Source organism: Suncus etruscus, chromosome 16 (assembly GCF_024139225.1).
Source record: "Suncus etruscus isolate mSunEtr1 chromosome 16, mSunEtr1.pri.cur, whole genome shotgun sequence".
Taxonomy (NCBI): Eukaryota; Metazoa; Chordata; class Mammalia; order Eulipotyphla; family Soricidae; genus Suncus; species Suncus etruscus.
This window is the reverse complement of record NC_064863.1, coordinates 65456116-65474759: the sequence shown is the minus strand read 5'-3', so window position 1 is coordinate 65474759 and position 18644 is coordinate 65456116. Positions and strand designations below refer to the sequence as shown.

Sequence of the window (18644 nt, the reverse complement as noted above, 5' to 3'; positions counted from 1 at the left end):
GAATTCGTTCATAAGTTTTGTTTTTTACTATAGTCAGACCCTCCAATGGTCTGAGGGACAGTGAAACTGGCCCCCTGTTTAAAAAGTTTGAGGGCCCCTGGAGTGATAGTACAGTGGGTGCAGTTCTTGCCTTGCAGTTGGTAGACCCAGGTTCCTTTCCTGGTATCCTGTAGAGTCCCCTGAATCCTACAGGAGTGATTCCTGAGTACAGAGCCAGGAAGAAACCCTCGATACTGCTGGGTGGACCTCACCAAAATAAACAAACAGAAACCCAAAATGTTTTTTGAGTAATAAATTATTATTTCAATTTAAATAAGAAAATTGAGGTTTAGAGAGACCTGGAATTAGAGTTTGTAAATGACAGACTACATTTGAATCCCACAACAGCCTGTTTGCTGATTTTTTTCCATTTCACATGGATCTTACCTCTGGGAATAGCACAGAATACCATTAATACCCAAAGTAATTTTTTAATAAGAAAAAGGGAATTCCCTTGAGTTGAATTCCTCTGAATTCCTCACTTTATGGCTCTAGAAGCAATGACAACTAATATTTTTCAATAAGGAACCACAACCAGAAAAACACAGAAGTTGGAATTTGCTGGCTTGCATGCTGGGATGCAGGAGAGACTAGCAGCATCATACCTGAAGCTCCCAGCCAGAAGCTGTCTCTAGCTCCACAGTGAACCAACACTCTAAACTCTGAGCGAGCAGTGCCACATTTTATAAAATCTCAGCAATTTAGGAAGTCCCCTGAGGCAGTGTACTAAGCCAATTCTTGCTAGGCAAACCAGTGTGGCAAAGGACACATCCTGTTTGAAATGTCTTCACCCAGTTTCCTCCTCTGCTGCCAGGAGATGGGCCAGAAAAAAAAGTAAAGGTAGGAGAAAACTCAATAGCTTGATCCACCAAAGGTGGAAAGAACCAGTACCAAACTGAACTCAATGCCTGTGATGGGGGAAATTGTAGGAGGGAGAAAAGGGGCACTATCACCTACCTTCGTACCACGAGCCGAAGAGTCTTGTAAGAGCCTTTCACCAGGGAAACAGCCTCCCGTCTGGAGCTGCTCAGAGCCACCTCATTGATGTGTATGACCTCGTCTCCAGCCCGCAGTTTGGAACTCACCAAGTCGGCTTTGCCTCCTACTTCAATCTGCTTGGAATTGAGGAGAGAGATATGAGTGAGTGGACTTGGCCTATTCCACCTGACTGGTTGTGATCAGTTTGTATCCACTCCCTGGGTAAACTTTTTTTTTATAATGTTAACTAATTAATTAATTGGGGTTTTGTTTGAGGGGGTCATATCTGGTGGCTCTCAGGGTTTACTCCTGGCTCTGTGCTCAGAAATCGCTCCTTGGCAGTCTCGGGGACCATATGGGATGCCAGGGATCAAACCCAGATCCGTCCTGGGTCACCACCTGCAAGGCAAACACCCAACAGCTGTGCTATCACATCTCCCCTCAACCCCCCAACTTCTGTAAGGCAGAGATTACCTCTGATTCACCACGCTCCAGCCTGCAGTACCTTGCCTGCACGGAGAGGATGCTCAGAAGTAGCCTCTCAATGAGGGAATGAACTTGGTTTCTATTCAAAAGTCAAAGTCCCTGGCATTCAACATCTTCCTTTCCCTCACCTTCACAACTTCAATGATCAATGTCCACTCAAAACTATAGCTTTATTCCAGTGGTGGGCAACCTTTTTTTTTTTTTTTCAACTGAGCCAAATCTCGCCAAAACTAAGATTGAAATTTATTTTGAGAGCCACATTTTTAAAACCGAAAATACATAGGATGGTACACTGTTTTTAGTTTCAATACGTTTTTATTGAGAATATTCTGCATGCAAGTATCCACATGACCTGACTGGAGCTGTGTGGAGGCTGCCAGGGCTGCACACAGGGCATGCACTGACAGAGGCTAGGAGCAGAGTCCTGACTCCTGGAGCTCCTGCCCGGCACACAGAAGAGCCGCTTTTTGTTTTGTTTTGTTTTGTTTTGTTTTTGGTTTTTGGTTTTTTGGGGTCACACCCAGCAGTGCTCAGGGGTTACTCCTGGCTCCATGCTCAGAAGTCTCTCCTGTCAGTCTCGGGGGATCATCTGGGATGCCGGGATTCGAACCACCGACCTTCTGCAAGCAAGGCAAATGCTTTATCTCTCCGGCCCCACTTTTTGCTTTTTTTTTTTTTTTTTTGGTTTTTGAAGAGCCGCATTAAAAATTGTAAAGAGCTGCATATGGCTCGTGAGCCGCGGCTTGCCGACCACTGCTTTATTCCTTTAGGAATTGAATTCTTCTGGCCCAATTTTTTTTTTGCGGGGAGAGGGGTCACACCCGGCAGCGCTCAGGGGTTACTCCTGTTTCTGTGTTCAGAAATTGCTCCTGGTAGGCTCGGGGGACCATATGGGATGCTGGGATTCGAACCATGGTCTTTCTGCGTCTAAGGCAAATGCCTTATCACTTATCTCTCCGGCCCCATGGCCTAAATTTTAGTTTTACTTTGCATCGGAGCCATGGCCAGCGATAATATGGGGCCTGGGTACTCTTGGTTGGCACTTAACTATGGTGATGTAGGCCTGACTCAGCAGTGCTTAGGTACCACCACCCTCATGGTACTAGGTACTAGGGTTCTAACTCAGGGTCTTTTATATAGCAGATATATGAACCACTACTTGAGACACCTCCTTATACTTCTTACCTTAATTTTTAGTTTAAAATGATTATTTGAGCCAGAGAGCTACTACAAGGACTAAGGTGCTTTTGCCCAGAGTCCATTTAGTTAGATCCCTGGCACCACATATGACTCTCAAGACTTGTCAGGAGTGATCCTAAAGACAAAGTGTGGTCCCAAGATAAATATATAATTCATTGGATAAATCAAGTAAAGTTATCCCCAGATGATAGAATTTATTTTGTGCTTAAAAAAAAAAAAAAAGAACTATCAAGCCATTGAAGGTCTCTGACCGGAAGGAAAAAAAAAAGCAAATGAGAAAAAGAATACACTGCATGACATTCTGGAAAAGGGCAAAACTCTGGAGACAATAAAAGACCAGGGATTTCTAGAGTTAAGGATGGGGAAGGGAGTAATAGAACACTAAGAACTTGGGGCCGGAGAGATAGCATGGAGGTAAGGCGTTTGCCTTTCATGCAGGAGGTCATCGGTTCGAATCCCGGCGCCCCATATGGTCCCCTGTGCCTGCCAGGAGCAATTTCTGAGCCTGGAGCCAGGAATAATACCTGAGCACTGCCAGGTGTGACCCAAAAACCAAAAAAAAAAAAAAAAGAACACTAAGAACTTTTAGGACATTTAAGCACTATTTGAAGTTATAGTGGTAGATTAGTATTATACTGGTTCAGTACCAAGAGGGAACCTAATGTAAACTAAGGAATTTGGATGATAATACATGTTGATGCAGTTTATTATATTGTAACACAATTCACATGTGATTGTGGGATATTTATTTAAGGGAGGTGTGCCAAGGCACAGTGGAGGAAATATAAGAACTCTAGTTCCCACTCAATTTTACTATGATGGGCAGAGAGACAGTATAATGGGCAAGTGCTTGACTGGGATGTAGCTCACCCCAATTTCATCTTGGCCCTGAATATGGCCTCCCAAGCAATGACAGAGCCACTCCTGAGCAAAGAGCCAGGAAGAGCCCCAGAAAACTGCCAGGTATGGCGCCAACACCAACAACAAGATGGGTGGTTTTGTTTGTTTGTTTTTATTTGCTGTGAATCTAAAACTTGTACAAAATAAAATCTATTTAAATATCATAATTTGAGACTGAAGAAGTAACTCAGTGGGTTGGGGAGCACTGAAGTCTAATCCCTGGCACTGCATGGCTTCCTGAGCACCTCCAGAAGCTAGTCCCTTAGTACAGTCTGAGAGTAGCTTCTCAGTGCAATCAGATATTACCCCTCTACAACAACAACAACAACAACAACAACAACAACTCCAAAATGAATAAATATACTTAAGGGCAGGGAGGTGAACCATGCAAGAGCTAAGGAATGTTCAGTTTCTTTTCTTTCATTTTTTAAATTGTCAAATCAAATCACAATTTTTGGGGTGAATGTCTGGCAGTGTTCAGGATTTATTCTTGGCTTGGTACTTTCAGATCATGTGGAGTATGCTTGGGGGGCCATATATGGGTTGCTGGAACCAAAACCTGGTTGGCTGTATGCAAGGCCAGGGCCTACCCAGTCTATTTTCTCTCTAGCCCTTATTATAGTTTAAGTTATATTTTTATAGTAATGTTATATTTAATGGTAATTTACGGTTTTGATATACACAGGTAACACACCTCACCATCAAGTGCCCAAGATCCCCCCACTAATTATATTCTTATGCTACTTCCAATTCACCTCTTCATGCCATTCTCTTTGCTAGTCTTGCTTAATATTCTCAGTCTGATAATCCAGAACAAGTGCTGTTAAGGAATGATCACTTCCATATATTTAAAAAAGAAAGTCAAGAAACTTATTTGTATAGTTCACATCGTGTTCTCATCAGGAATTTAACATGAAAGCAAACATGAGTAAGATATCAAGAACAGTTTCATTGTTCATTTGTTCTATAAACTATTTCTATAATCCTTTGTTTCTATAGAGTTTCTCATAACGTCTTTATATACAACTTTTGGGTTTAAAATGTCAATTATGTCATTATTTATCAAATTAAAAATAGTAAGGACTGGGATAATTTTTGTTATTTTTCTTTCTTTAAAACTAAACACGTTGGTTTGGGACATACCTGATAGTGCTTGGAGGTCATTCCTGACTTTATTTGCAGAAATCACTTCTGAGGGCCTTGAGGGACCATATGGCAAGTCAGGAATCAAATTCAGATCTGCCTAGTGCAAGCCAAGTGCCCTGTCTACTGTACTATTGCTTTGGTCCTGTTGTTGCTTTTACATTTGAACACAGAACCTCACTTTGTTTGTTTTGGGGTCACACCCAGAAGTTTCTACGCTCAGAAATTACTCCTGGCAGGCTCGGGGAACCATATGGGATGCCGGGATTTGAACCACCGTCCTTCTGCATGTAAGGCAAATGCCCTACCTCCATGCTATTTCTCTGGTCCCAGAACCTCACTTTTTGAGAAATGTGCTCTACCAATGAGTCACATTCTTGACCAGAACTGTATGGCTTTTTGGAAATGATATTTACTGAAAATTGAGTCAATATATATATAGAATAGGTTCCTGACCTGGGAGAGGGGAGTTGGGCCATATCCAGAGATACTCAGATTTTACTCCTGGCTCTGTGCTCAGAAATTACTCCTGGCAGGCTCAAGATACTATATGGGATGTAGGGGAATCAAACCTGGGTAGTCACATGCAAAGCAAACAGCCTCTCTGCTATGCTATCACTCTGGCCCCCTACTATATATTTTTAACTTTAAATTTCACTATATTTGCTAGTAGTGATTTAAACTGGGGGTTTAATTATCACCAGAGATAACTTACAGATCTTTTCTCCCATCTTGACCTTCTGCAGAAATCCCTGTCCTACATTTTCAGTATCTTTTTGCCTCTTCCTCTTTTTATTTCCAACAGATATATCTCTTCTCTCATGAAACTTCTTTTTTGTCAAACTGGACAGATTATTTCCTTTTCTCCTCTAAATAATTTCTACCTGTTTTAAGATCAGCTATAATTGCTACCTTCTCTTTGGAAATTTCTGACCAGGTCCTACACTTCGATTTTGAATTCCTTGAAGTGAGAAGTTGAGGTTTTCTCATTCAATTCTAGCATTCATCCAGGAACGACTACTTCAAAAGGTAGAATTCCAATAGGTCCAAAGAAGATTTGAATGAGTCAGTTGGGCCCAAAGTATAGATCCCTTATCTAACTCAATTCAGTTTAGGGGATCAGGATGGCTATATCAGTTTGTGAACTGTTTAAGAACTCCACATTCTTCTTCTGCCTGTACTTGCAAGCTATTAGCAGATATCCTACATATTGGCTATTACTCAGATACTAAAGTCTGGTCCTTAGAAAGCTGAATCTATTGGCTGAATCAAGACTGTGAATGATGGCAATCTATGTCATTGTCTTCATTTATTATCACAAATGATAAATTAAAATACTTCATTGCTTTGGCAGATGCCCTGGCAATGACAAAACGAATTTCAATATACTGGGGTTAACGCAATGCATCAATCTTAATTTATGTCAGTAACAGTTTTATCTAAATTATTATGGTGATTTTTAAAGTATTTACAAAAGGTTTACAATAATTTTCTTAAACTATTCATGAGAGGATTATACTTCTTCTAACCTGAAGCCCTCTGATACTGTCTGTCAACAAGACTCAGTGAAAAATGAAGCTTATTATTCTAAACCTTTGGACCAAGGTTAGAGCAGCTAAAGAGGTCACTGGTATTGTTTGTTCAATCTCACCTGCACAGAATTGGCTTAGTTCAAGAATGTGATTGTCAACAGGTTAAATGACCTCATATAATACACATATTCAACTTGGTGGGAAGTTTCTAAGCTAACAAACTCGAGAGAGGGGCACACACCTGGAAGGTTAGAATCCTTCTTTCTTAAGTTTTCACATCTACAAAGTTAAACTGATTTTGTTTTGATAGGCATGTAAAGAGTTGGTTTTCAAATTATTTATAGTCTTTTCCATTGCTGTAATTTTAGATCATAAGATAGTGGCTGCCTTGGGGCCGGAGAGATAGCATGGAGGTAGTGTGTTTGCCTTGCATCTAGAAGGTCGTTGGTTCAAATCCTGGCATCCCATATGGTCCCCAGAGCCTGCCAGAAGCGATTTCTGAGCATAGAGCCAGGAGTAGAGCTCTATAGAGCTCAGGGGAGCGCTGCCGGGTGTGACAGCCCGCCCCCCCCAAAAAAAGATAGTGGCTGCACATGATTTGGGAAACAATTTAGAGAAGCTAACTTTAGGAAAATAAATCCTGAATGAACTGGGTGATCCATGCCATGATAGAAATATATTCAAATATATGAGTAGTGACAAAGGTATTTGGCAACTAGGTGTGGTTGTGTGGAGGGGCGGGAAGCCAGGTCCAGCCCCTTCTCTCTAACTCCCAACTTCAAAATGGAGAGGCGTGAAGTTGCCACTTAAGGGTTGGACCTATAATTTGTTTCTCCAGTGTTTGTGCCACAAAATACAATGTCTTGACACACTTCTTCCTCAGACCTATTCCTTCCTATGATCATAAGCATGTCTCTGACAGCAACTGAGCGATTCTGTTATAGCTTCAATTAGATTAGGTCACACTCCTCACATTTGAGTAGAAACAAAAGTCACTCCCTGTGTCCTATAGACTAGGTGAATTGGCCTTCTCTGCTCATGGCCTCCTCACATACCACCAGCTCTCTGGCCTGAATCAAGCAGTCAGCAGAACCTGTCACCTCCAACCTAAGTGCTTGTACCCGCTGTTCCCTCATCATGGAATATATCTCTGTTATCCCTTCCAGGTTCTTCTACAAACTCAGCCTCTTGAGGGGGTCTTTTCTAATCTGCTTCTAAAACTTCTACTTCCCCCAATATTACTTTTCTTCCTTTCTGTCTTTGTCTTTTTTCATTAATGTTTAAATTGAGGTAACTCCCTTTGTTGTTTACTTATGGGTGGTTTATTGTCTGTCTCCTGGGAGGGCAAGGATGTGGGCCTGTTCTTCTCACTGCAATGTCATTAGGGCTCAGACCAGAGTGGTATACATTGAAGTGCTCAGTCTTTAGGTCAGGGGTCCTGCCAAGAACTTTTATCCTGCCCATTGGGTGCTTTTTATTTATTTATTTATTTTGCCAACATTGCCTATCCTGATTAGCAGTTTACTTTTCTTGGGCCCACAGTGTACATGTCTGGAATGTGTGCACAGACTCTCCTACTATCCAACTCTCCTCCTTCTCTCTGTCTCTCACTTCTCTCTGTCATGGGCATGAATCCTCAAACTAGGGCCTGCAGACCACTATTGTTTATAGTATTTTTAAACGATAGTCTGCCCCCCCAAGAGTCTGAGGGACAGTAAACTGTCCCTAAAACTAAAAAATTTGAGGATCCCTGCTTTAGGGTGTGAGACAGCAGCCCTCAGCTGTTGAGTGTCTTCTGTGTTCCAGTCACATTGTCACAGCCACTTAAAAGTCACCAACGCCTTATTTAGCCATAAAATCTCCTTCTTATACAAATAAGACCATAGGATTCAGAGGGGTCAAAGGAGTTGCCCGAAGTGGCAAAGGTAATAAAACTGGAATTCAAGATTTTGACCTCAGAGTTCACTCTCCAGCAATTGCCTCAAAGAAAACCCCACATCTTTATCCCCAAACTATTAATTTTTTTCTCTAAAGAAGAGGTGTTTTGGGGTTGGGGAAACAGCTCAAAAGGCTAGTGAAAATACTTTGCTTGCAGGAGGCCTTGTTTGATTCTTTTTTGTTTTGTTTTTATTTGTTTATTTGTTTGTTTTATTTTGCTTTTGGGCCACATCTGGTGATGCTCAAGGTTACTTCTTGCTTTTCACTCAGGAATTATTCCTGGTGGTGGTCCTGGTGGTACTCAGGGGACAATATGGGATGTTAGGTATCAAACCTAGGTTGGCCTCATGCAAGGCAAAAACCCTACTATCATTCCAGGCCCCCTAGTTTGAGTGTTGGCATTGCTTGAGTACTAGTAGTGTAGTCCTGGAGCTCCACTGAGTATGTTCTCTTTCTCTCTCTCTCTCTCTCTCTCTCTCTCTCTCTCTCTCTCTCTCTCTCTCTCTCTCTCTCTCTCTTTCTCTGTCCCTCTGTCTCTCACACACACACAGATACACACACATACACACAAAATCATGAGTGTGTATATAATATAATACTATATACTACATGTATAGTATAATTTTCTTTTCAAGATTTGGATGAAAAAAAAATCAAAAGAGCAGAGAGGGAGACTTTCTTTATCCCTTCAATATGTATCTCACTTGTCTCAATATTTCTTTGCTTGCCTATTTCCCCAATGGAGAAGCTTGTGTTCTTTCTTTATTTTTTTTTTTCTCTCTCTCTCTTTTTTTGGTTTTTGGGCCACACCCAGCGGTGCTCAGGGGTTACTCCTGGCTGTCTGCTCAGAAATAGCTCCTGGCAAGCACGGGGGACCATATGGGACACCGGGATTCGAACCAAACACCTTTGGTCCTGGATCGGCTGCTTGCAAGGCAAACACCGCTGTTCTTGAACATACATTTCTTCTCCTTTCTCCCTCACATCTATATAGATAAGTTTCAATAAAAAAAATACCTTGATACATGAACACACAGATGCACACACACACACACACACACACACAAACACATACACACATCAGAGAAGAAAATTAAAAAACCCTGAATAGAATTGGGCCTACACGAATATAAATTTTGTTCCCAAAACTGGGTGATTTGGGGTAAAAAATGAGGTGAACCCCATATATTGCAAACTTTGAGAACAGAAAGGCTGTCCATTGAACACTGCTTTGAAGATTCCTCTTAAATTGATGCAAAGAAATTTCCCCACATATAGCAAGAGCCCCTAAACATGTCTGTCATAGACTGTGGGCTCCTGTGGTTTTTAAATCATAAGTGCTTTTCTGACTGTCTCCACCACAAGAACACAGGTGCTGGCCACTGTAGACCCCTGGTGACTCTCCAGGGGGAAAATATGCTGGGAGGAGGAAAAGGTTATTTTCTTAAAGTCAAAATAGGAACATTAACTTGATTTACAAGTGAAATAGAAGAGCATCTCTCTTTAGGAGGGAAGATTTTGTTTCAGAGAAAGGTCTCCAGGAAGGAAGTCCCTCAAGACACAGAACACACTATCAGAAATTCCTTCCAGAGAAAAGCAAGTCAAGGCCACTGTTCTTGATTTACTGCTCCCTGGGAGGAAGAAACTAATCACCAAGGTGGAACAAAAGTTAGGCTTCACCAAAGCTGCCTCCACTACTCAACCTTACTCTATGCCTAAAGAAAACTTCATAGACCCCCAGCTTCCCTCAAAGGGTGAATTCTGAGAAAACAAGTTTGAGGGTCATTAAAAAGCTGAGTAATGTTTATTTCCGTTTGTTTATATATACACAGCCTCATCTCACAAAGGATTTGAGTCAACTCCTTCCTTGTCAATACACAGGAGAAAGTAAACAGTTGAGGGAATCTGAACTATAAAAAGGGAAAAAAAGTAATAAAAGTCCAGGGTAAGATTAACTTCAGGAAAGTCATTTTATACTGGGGATCTTCCTCAGGTTATTCACTAACCATGTCTCCAAAGTTATAGGTTTCAGGCAAGAGCCTTTCTAACTCAAAAATATTCATTAGTGTGATTCAGATCTGCTGTAAAATACAGTCTGCTCAAACAGTTTAGCACTTTGCTCTTATCTCCTGGTATAAAATCATTATCTTTCACAGTGTGACTGACTGTGAGGCTGTAAATAACGAATACAACATACAAATAAAGCTTAACTTGATTATCTTTCAAAAGAGGTGAAAATACACAAACCTGACACCAACAACAGTGACTGTGTGAAAAATAAAAATGTATTGGCACTACAGACAATGACTTGGGTTGGACAACCTTGTATGCCTGGAGCTTAGAGTTGGTCTTATGCCTGAAAACTTCAGAGGTAAGGTCTTCTTGTATTTAGGCCAAGGCTTTTCCTTTCCATGTCCCCTATATTTTGCTGGGCCTATGCAAACAATTGCCACTCTAATACCATCTTTGCTGTGCTCCTTTGACTCATCCTTAATGAAATAATGTATTATGATCAACTGTATCAACAATATTAAAGCCTTTAATGTTAAAGGAGTTATATAAATTTTGTGGCTTTAGATTGCTTTGTGTACTGCTAAGAAATGTTATAATGTTCTACAAAGTAATTGTGCATGTGTTTGTTTTATTTTTCTTAATGTTTTTTGGCTGAAAATGAGAATTCTGTTTATGGGTGATTGTCTTCCCACTGTAACTTCACCTTATCCTCTCTCTGTGCATCTTTGTCTTCATAAAATAAAAAAGTAAATAAATGAATAAAATTGAAAAAAAAAAGAGGTGAAAATTGAGGTAACCTAAATTGTGAGAAAATCAGAACAAAATTTAGAACAAAAAAAAAAAAACAAGGGTCCCCTCCCCCCAGTTCTTTGTTCTGAGAATTAGCATAAGGGCACAATAGTAACTTAATATATTTATTAATTTGGTTTTTGGGCCATACCTGGATGCGCTCAGGGCTATTCCTGGCTCTGAGCTCAGAAATTACTCCTGGCAGGCTCAATGAACCATCTGCTCAAGCCTAATTTTTTCTCTTTATTAAAATTATTATTTTTTTTTTTTTTGGTTTTTGGGTCACACCCGGCAGTGCTCAGGGTTACTCCTGGCTGTCTGCTCAGAAATAGCTCCTGGCAGGCACGAGGGACCATATGGGACACTGGGATTCGAACCAATCACCTTTGGTCCTGGATTGGCTGCTTGCAAGGCAAACGCCGCTGTGCTATCTCTCCGGACCCTATTAAATTTTTTTTAATTAATTAACTATGGTTTACAAAGTTATCAAGTTATTGATAGTTGAGTTTTAGGCACATAAGATTTCAATACCAATACCACTGCCAGCGTCAACTCCCATCACAGTGCTCCCATACTCCATCAGCTCCATCCCCCAACCAATTTTCCTTACCCCCAGCATCTATTAAGAAGTACCTATGTTGGGGCCGGAGAAATAGCACAGCAGTAGGGCATTTGCCTTGCATGCGGCCAACCCCGGAAGGACTCTGGTTCGAGTCTCGACATCCCATATGGTCCTTCGAGCCGGACAGGCTCAGAGACTTCTGAGTGCAAGAGCCAGGAGTAACTCCTGAGGGCCACCACCGGGTGTGACCCAAAAACAAAAACAAAACAAAAAAAAATTAAATTAAAAAAGGGCCAGAGCAATATCATATAACACATCGGGGAAGGTGTTTACCTTGCATGTAGCTGACCCAGGTTCAATCCTCAGCATCCCATATGGTCCCCTGAGAATGCCAGGAGTGATTCCTGAGTACAGAACCAGGAGTAACTCCTGAGCGCCATCAGGTGTGGTCCACCCCCCCAAAAAAGTACATAAATATAAACATAAAAGAACTTCTTTCATTAAACATAAGAGTTTAGATCTTGGGGGGAAATTCTGCTAATTACTATGTATTTCTAAGGGCAAGCTTAGTTCTCATTAATAATTAAATAGGAGTAGAAATTAAAACACAATAGTTAAATATAGACACATGCACATAAAACCTACATACTTTATCACATTTTAGTTATGTCCTACTCTTTGTTTATCAAATCAGTATCAAGATTACTAAAATGGTCAGTGGAAACAAATCCCGAGACATATCATATCAATAGAGCTGGAAAGTGAACTGTAGGGTTAAGGGAGAGGAAAGGAACCATGGGAAATGATGGAGGAATTTTGGAACACTAGTGGTGGTAATGGTGTAGAAATTCAGCAACTGTAAAAGAATGACTTTAAGCAGCCAGAGCAATTGCACAGAGGGTAGGGCTTTTGCCTTGCATGTAGCCAACTCAGTTTTGTCCCGGGCATCCCAGATGGTCTGCAGAGCCTGCCAGGAGTAACTCCTGATTGCAGAACCAGGAGTAATCCCTGAGCACTGTGGGGTATAATCCCCCCCCCAACAAAGCAAAATAATGGCTTTGATACTAATGTAAACTGTGATATCTCAATTTAAAAAATAATTTTAAAAATGCCTTGACTATCTGTTTTCTGTACTAAGCAAAGACACTATGGTTCTATAGTGCAAATATAGGTTTTAGGGCCCAAGGATGTGACTCAGTTGTAATGTGGATGCTTTGCATATGTGGGGCCCTAAAGTTCCATCACTAGCACCATCCCACCTTGCTGAGTTCCCATCCCAGCACCATAAGTAGGGACCCCCCCCCTACAATGCAATAAAAAATAACAACAGCAGTGGGCCCGGAGAGATAGCACAGCGGCGTTTGCCTGCAAACAGCCGATCCAGGACCAAAGGTGGTTGGTTCAAATCCCGGTGTCCCATATGGTCCCCCGTGCCTGCCAGGAGCTATTTCTGAGCAGACAGCCAGGAGTAACCCCTGAGCAACGCCGGGTGTGACCCAAAAACCAAAAAAAAAAAAAAATAAAAAAATAACAACAGCAAAGGAAACTAAATATAACAAAGACCAATATGACATGTGCCTATGACTAGCTCAGGGGTATCAAACATGAGGCTACTACTAAGGTCATGAGAACAATTCCCAGCATAGCTGGAGAGATAGTACAGTGGGTAGGGCGCTTGTTTGGCATGCAGCACACCCAGATTTGTACCCTATATGGTCCCCTGAGTTCAACCACGAGTAATTCCTGAGCACTACTGAGTGTGAAATCCCCTACCCCCCAAATTCCTGGTACCACCCTTTCTCCCCAAACCCAAGTGTGATTCCAGAAGTTCTGCTGTTTTGGATCCCCAGCACCACAAGAGAAAGTGTCCTGCCTCTGGCATATCACCCCCAGCACCCCCAAGTGTTTGTGAGGATCTGCCTCTAAATGTGTGAGCCCTAATAAACATTGAAACTGAAATACGTGTTCGTGGCATCTGCATGTCTGAGACCCACATCATCCCTCCCCAGTCTCCACATTCCCATCATCACAGAAAGAACAAGAAGAAAGTGGAGAAAGCTTCATAAGTGCCTTCTGTTCAATTTAATTTGGCCAGGGGGTTCATTTAAGACTGTTCTAATCATGAGTATTTGTTTCCCCTTTATATTTATGATATTAATATTTAGGCTGCAACAAGCAGGACTTTAAGGCAACAAAGGTAGCTGAGCTGGTTGAATTTTGTTTTTTTCCCCAGAGGGACTGGCTACTTTGTCTCAGCAAAAGAATTCTCAGGGTAGCTTAGCTGAAAGGAAACCAGATTTAAAAAAGAAAAAAGAAAAAAACCAACTCATGGTCTCCCTCCTTTTCAAGAGAACAATGGTATTTTCTTCATAACTATTGTGAGCCAGCAACGTTTGCAAGCTGCATAACATTCCAGAGACCAGAAATATAGATACCTGAGCCGGAACCAGCAAAAGGATTTCTGAAGCCAGGAGCTTGGAACAATGATTTGTTTGCTTTTCTTCTACCGGAGCCAGATGGTTTGTAAGCTCGGCAACCAGACTGCCCAGGTTCAAATCCTGCCCCCATGCTTAGAAGTTATGCGACCTTCAACAAGTTATTTGACCTCTCTGGGTCTGTTCCCTTGTGGTCAGATAAAGTTAGTAATACCCTCCAGAGACCTGTTGTGAAGATTAAGTGACTTAATGCATATACAGTGTTTAGAAGAATTCCATTTAGTAAGTGCCCTGTAAATGTTAGCTGCTCTTGGTATTGTGTAATCTCATCCCTGAGTTTGGAATAGTAATAATTCCCTTGTATATTCCTTACAGGTTGTTTATTGCGAAGACTAAGATTAGAAAATATTATAAAAACACTTTGAGAAGCTTAACCAGGAACCTCAAAAACTACCAATGTGACTCTGCCAATCAAATCAGCGTGATTATTCCAACCAGCCCTAGATGCAGCTTCTGATTAGAAGTCAGACAGACAGATCCTGGAACTGTTAGCAGCTAAAAATAAAACAGTCAAAATCACATCAGCATTAAGACACTGGGAGGAGAGATAGAAAGAAAAGACCATGGCTGGAAATGCCTGTTATCTGCTAGGAGCTCTAGTGTCATTTCATTTCATTCTCACCAGCATTTGTGAAGTTGCTACTCTGTGGACAACTCAGACTCAACTAAGAAATTCAAAAATTAAGTCAATTGCTCAAGACCACAAAATTATCAATAGTAGAACCAAATTCAAATACAAACTTAGCCAGTCAGGCAGCAATAGAGTCATTCAAAATAAAGTAATTCACTTGATATATGTTAGTACTAGGAAACTATAGTAAGGACCTCTGTGCGGCAGTAATAAAGATAGAGTTATGTAGTAATCCATGTGGTCTAATGACAAAACTAGCCCCTTAAAAAGTAACTGGGGCTGGCGAGGTGGCGTTAGAGGTAAGGTGTCTGCCTTGCAAGAGCTAGCCAAGGAAGGACCGCGGTTCGATCCCCCGGCATCCCATATGGTCCCCTCAAGCCAGGGGCAATTTCTGAGCGCTTAGCCAGTAGTAACCTTTGAGCATCCAACGGGTGTGGCCCGAAAAACCAAAATAAATAAATAAATAAATAAATTAATTAATTAATAAAGTAACTGTCCTGGCGTAGGATTTGTGACACAGTGGTAGAGCGTTTGCCTTGCATGCAGCTAACCTAGGATGGACCACGGTTCGATCCCCAGCGCCTTATATGGTTCCCCAAGCCAGGAGTGATTTCTGACCCCAGAGCCAGGAGTAACCCCTGAGCATCACTGGCAGTGGCCCCAAAGCAAAAACAAACAAACAAAAAAGTAACTATCCTTTTGCTTTTCTCTATCTTAAACCCCTGCCCAGCAATGTTCTGATCTGGAATAGAATTTGATAAATGTGTAACACATGAGACATAAAAGAAAAAGAAGAGGGGCCGGAGAGATAGCATGGAGGTGGGACATTTGCCTTGCAGGCAGAAGGATGGTGGTTCGAATCCAGGCATCCCATACAGTACCCCAAGACTGCAAGGAGCAATTTCTGAGCTTAGAGTGGAGTAACCCCTGAGCGCTGCTGGATGTGAACCAAAAACCAAAAAAAAAAAAGAGGAAGAAGGAGCAAATCATGCAGTTTTCTGTGAGAGTGTCATGGATAAAAGGAGCATCAAATGTAAAGAGATGCAGTTAATAGGCGTTGACCAGTCAGGGAATACAGGATAGCTAAAATAGGTAGGGAATGTGACAGGAGACAGCCAGAGGAAGAAAAGGTGCAGACTATGATTGTGCAGGGCTTTGAAGGCCATCAAGACAGCCTGAGCTTTTATTTTAGGGGCGTCCTGAAGGTATTAGATTGTTCTAAGCAGAGAAATAATATGTTTAACTTAGTCTTTAGAAGGATCACTCTAGCTACTATGCTGAAGATAGATTGTGAAAAAAGCATTATATATCATCATGGCATTCAACTCAAACTTCTACATGTTACATGTCAAAAATATCAGTAAAGCTGGACAAAAAAAGTTTTTAAGAAAATGAAAATACAACAAAGGCAGTTGTCATGTCTGCATTTGTCCAGCTCCATAGACTCACTGTTCTCGAAAAACATGTAAACCAAACTGTGAAAAATTATGGATACCTGGCCATACAGCTGAAAGCTGGCAATCTCAGGAGGAAAGGGCAGGCCAAGTCGCTGTCCCATTGTTGCCACACCAGCTGCACCCACCAGCCACAATCACCACTTTCCAACAGCACCACTTCATCACTTGCCTGTGGTTCTCTGTAGTGATATCAATCTGATCACAACTCCAGGGATGGCAGTATTTGGGCTGATAACACCAGGATTATTTATTTATTTATTTATTTATTTATTTATTTATTTATTTTGGTCTTTGGGCCACACCTGGTGACGCTCAGGGGCTACTCCTGGCTATGTGCTCAGAAATCACTCCTGGCTTGGGGGGACCAAATGGGATGCTGGGAGATAAAACCGTGGTCCGTCCTAGGCTAGTGCAGGCAAGGCAGACACCTTACTACTTGCGCCATCGCTCCGGCCCCCAGAACTTTTTTTTTTTTTTTTTTTGGATTTTGGGTCACACCTGGCGGTGCTCAGGGGTTACTCCTGGCTGTCTGCTCAGAAATAGCTCCTGGCAGGCACGGGGGACCATATGGGACACCGGGATTCGAACCAACCATCTTTGGTCCTGGATCGGCTGCTTGCAAGGCAGACGCCACTGTGCTATCTCTCCGGGCCCAGAACTTTATTTTTAAGTGAGTGAATCCCCACCACCACACCTTCTCATATTTCCGGAAGTGCTGGCAGCCAAAAACATGCCCCCAAAAGCTGCAGTATCAGAATGAATGCTAAGGATTCTTGGACATCTCTAGTTTCTTTTAAATAACTGTCATCCCTGAAGGAACGCACCAAGTTCGATACCAATATGTATCTTAAGCCACCTAATCTTCAGAAATAAAGAATGATCAACTAGCAATAAGAGCTTACTAAATTTTTTGACAATGATTCATTGCAAGATATAATGATTTTCACAAAGTTTCTTGCTGCTATCAAACTTTTTTGTGCTCATCAGAGAGTTAGATTCCAGAGATGCTTGGCACTTTTCCAAGTCAAATTTTCCAATCAACTGTGATAATTTTTGCATGATAATTTTTTTTTATTTTTTATTTTTTTTCTTTTTGGGCCACACCTGGCGGTGCTCAGGGTTACTCCTGGCTGTCTGCTCAGAAATAGTTCCTGGCAGGCACGGGGGACCATATGGGACACCGGGATTCTCATGATAAAATTTTTATGAAATGGCCAACTGTATACAAACACCTGTCAGCAAGTTTACTTCTCATAGCTGCATAAGCAGAAGATGATGGAAGTGAAAATAAGATAAAAGACAACATGGTAATGGCTTTACTCAACAATGTCATTTCCCAAAATTTCAGGTCTGGTGGCCCAAAGATTTAAAAATTCACGCTCCATAGATCCTCTGATGAGTTATAACCTTGGGCTATGCTTAGGCCCAAGAAAGCATAGAATATGTGGCTCCCACTTCTGCCCCCACCTAATTATGTGACTGCTCCCCACCCACCCCAACGTTCATTATCTTTCAATTATCAGGTCGGTATTTCTTCCTCTTGCTAATCTATTCTTCTCCCTTGACCTCTGACTTAAATATTTGCTTTTCACTGTCTGGAATCCTTATTCAAACTAACTTTAATCATGCAAAAATCTGTGCAGTAAGCAGGGGAGATGAATATGAAGAGGCAGCCAACCTTCCCCCTTGTTTTATGGTGATAAGTTATTCATTAAATGACCATGAACTCTCAAACTTTATACTAGCTTAACAAAATACTGAATTTAAAAGGTCTTACTAAACTGGTTGCTAAATTTCACATTTGCAGGTTAGGCGATACAATGGTGGTAAAAATATTAAGGAACAGTTCGCTCAGCCTCAATAATTGTCACCAATGTCCCTGGTGGTAATGCCAAACAATTCAATCCAAATATCAATCCTGAGCAGTTTGTATCTTACCCATTTACAAAGAGCAATATGAAGAAAATTGTCTATTGTTCAATACTAAACATGGGGAAGGAATACAAGCCAGACTCATTTTCTTGGTATAATTGTAACTTATTTGTAGACATAAAACTACTTTAGTTCTCTAAATATAGTGAGAATAGTGAAAGAAAAGTGAACCAAATAACTTGCAGGCAGCAATTTAATCTTGTCCAAATATCAAACATATGAACCATTTGCTAGTTGTTTCTATCAAGAATCAAGAATCACTGCTTAGACAACCATAGGGAATGCTGGGAGTCAAATCCAGGCTGTATGCCAGGCAAGTGCCCTATTTACTATGATATCTCTCCAGGCCCTAATAATGCAAGAAAATACAAAAGCAATCAGGCTTATTTCTTATATTTTCTCTGATTTTTTCTTCAGCTCCCTCTGTTTTCATTTAAATCAGCTGTAATGCTAGTTTTCCTGGAACAATTATACAAAAATATACTATGCTTAGTTCTAAATATGTTGCCATCATTTTAGTAAAAATAAACATCTAATTTTAAGAAATTT

At 41.2% G+C, this 18644-nt stretch overlaps 1 protein-coding gene across 1 annotated transcript in view; it reads right to left on the bottom strand.

Moving 5' to 3' along the window:
- SHROOM3 (shroom family member 3) overlaps positions 1–18644 on the bottom strand; it is a 366880-nt gene that overhangs the window by 242661 nt on the left and 105575 nt on the right. Inside the window, exon 4 of the mRNA XM_049789876.1 lies at positions 997–1151. Within this exon, the coding sequence (XP_049645833.1) occupies positions 997–1151 (155 nt within the window). The remainder of the gene's footprint in view (positions 1–996; positions 1152–18644) is intronic.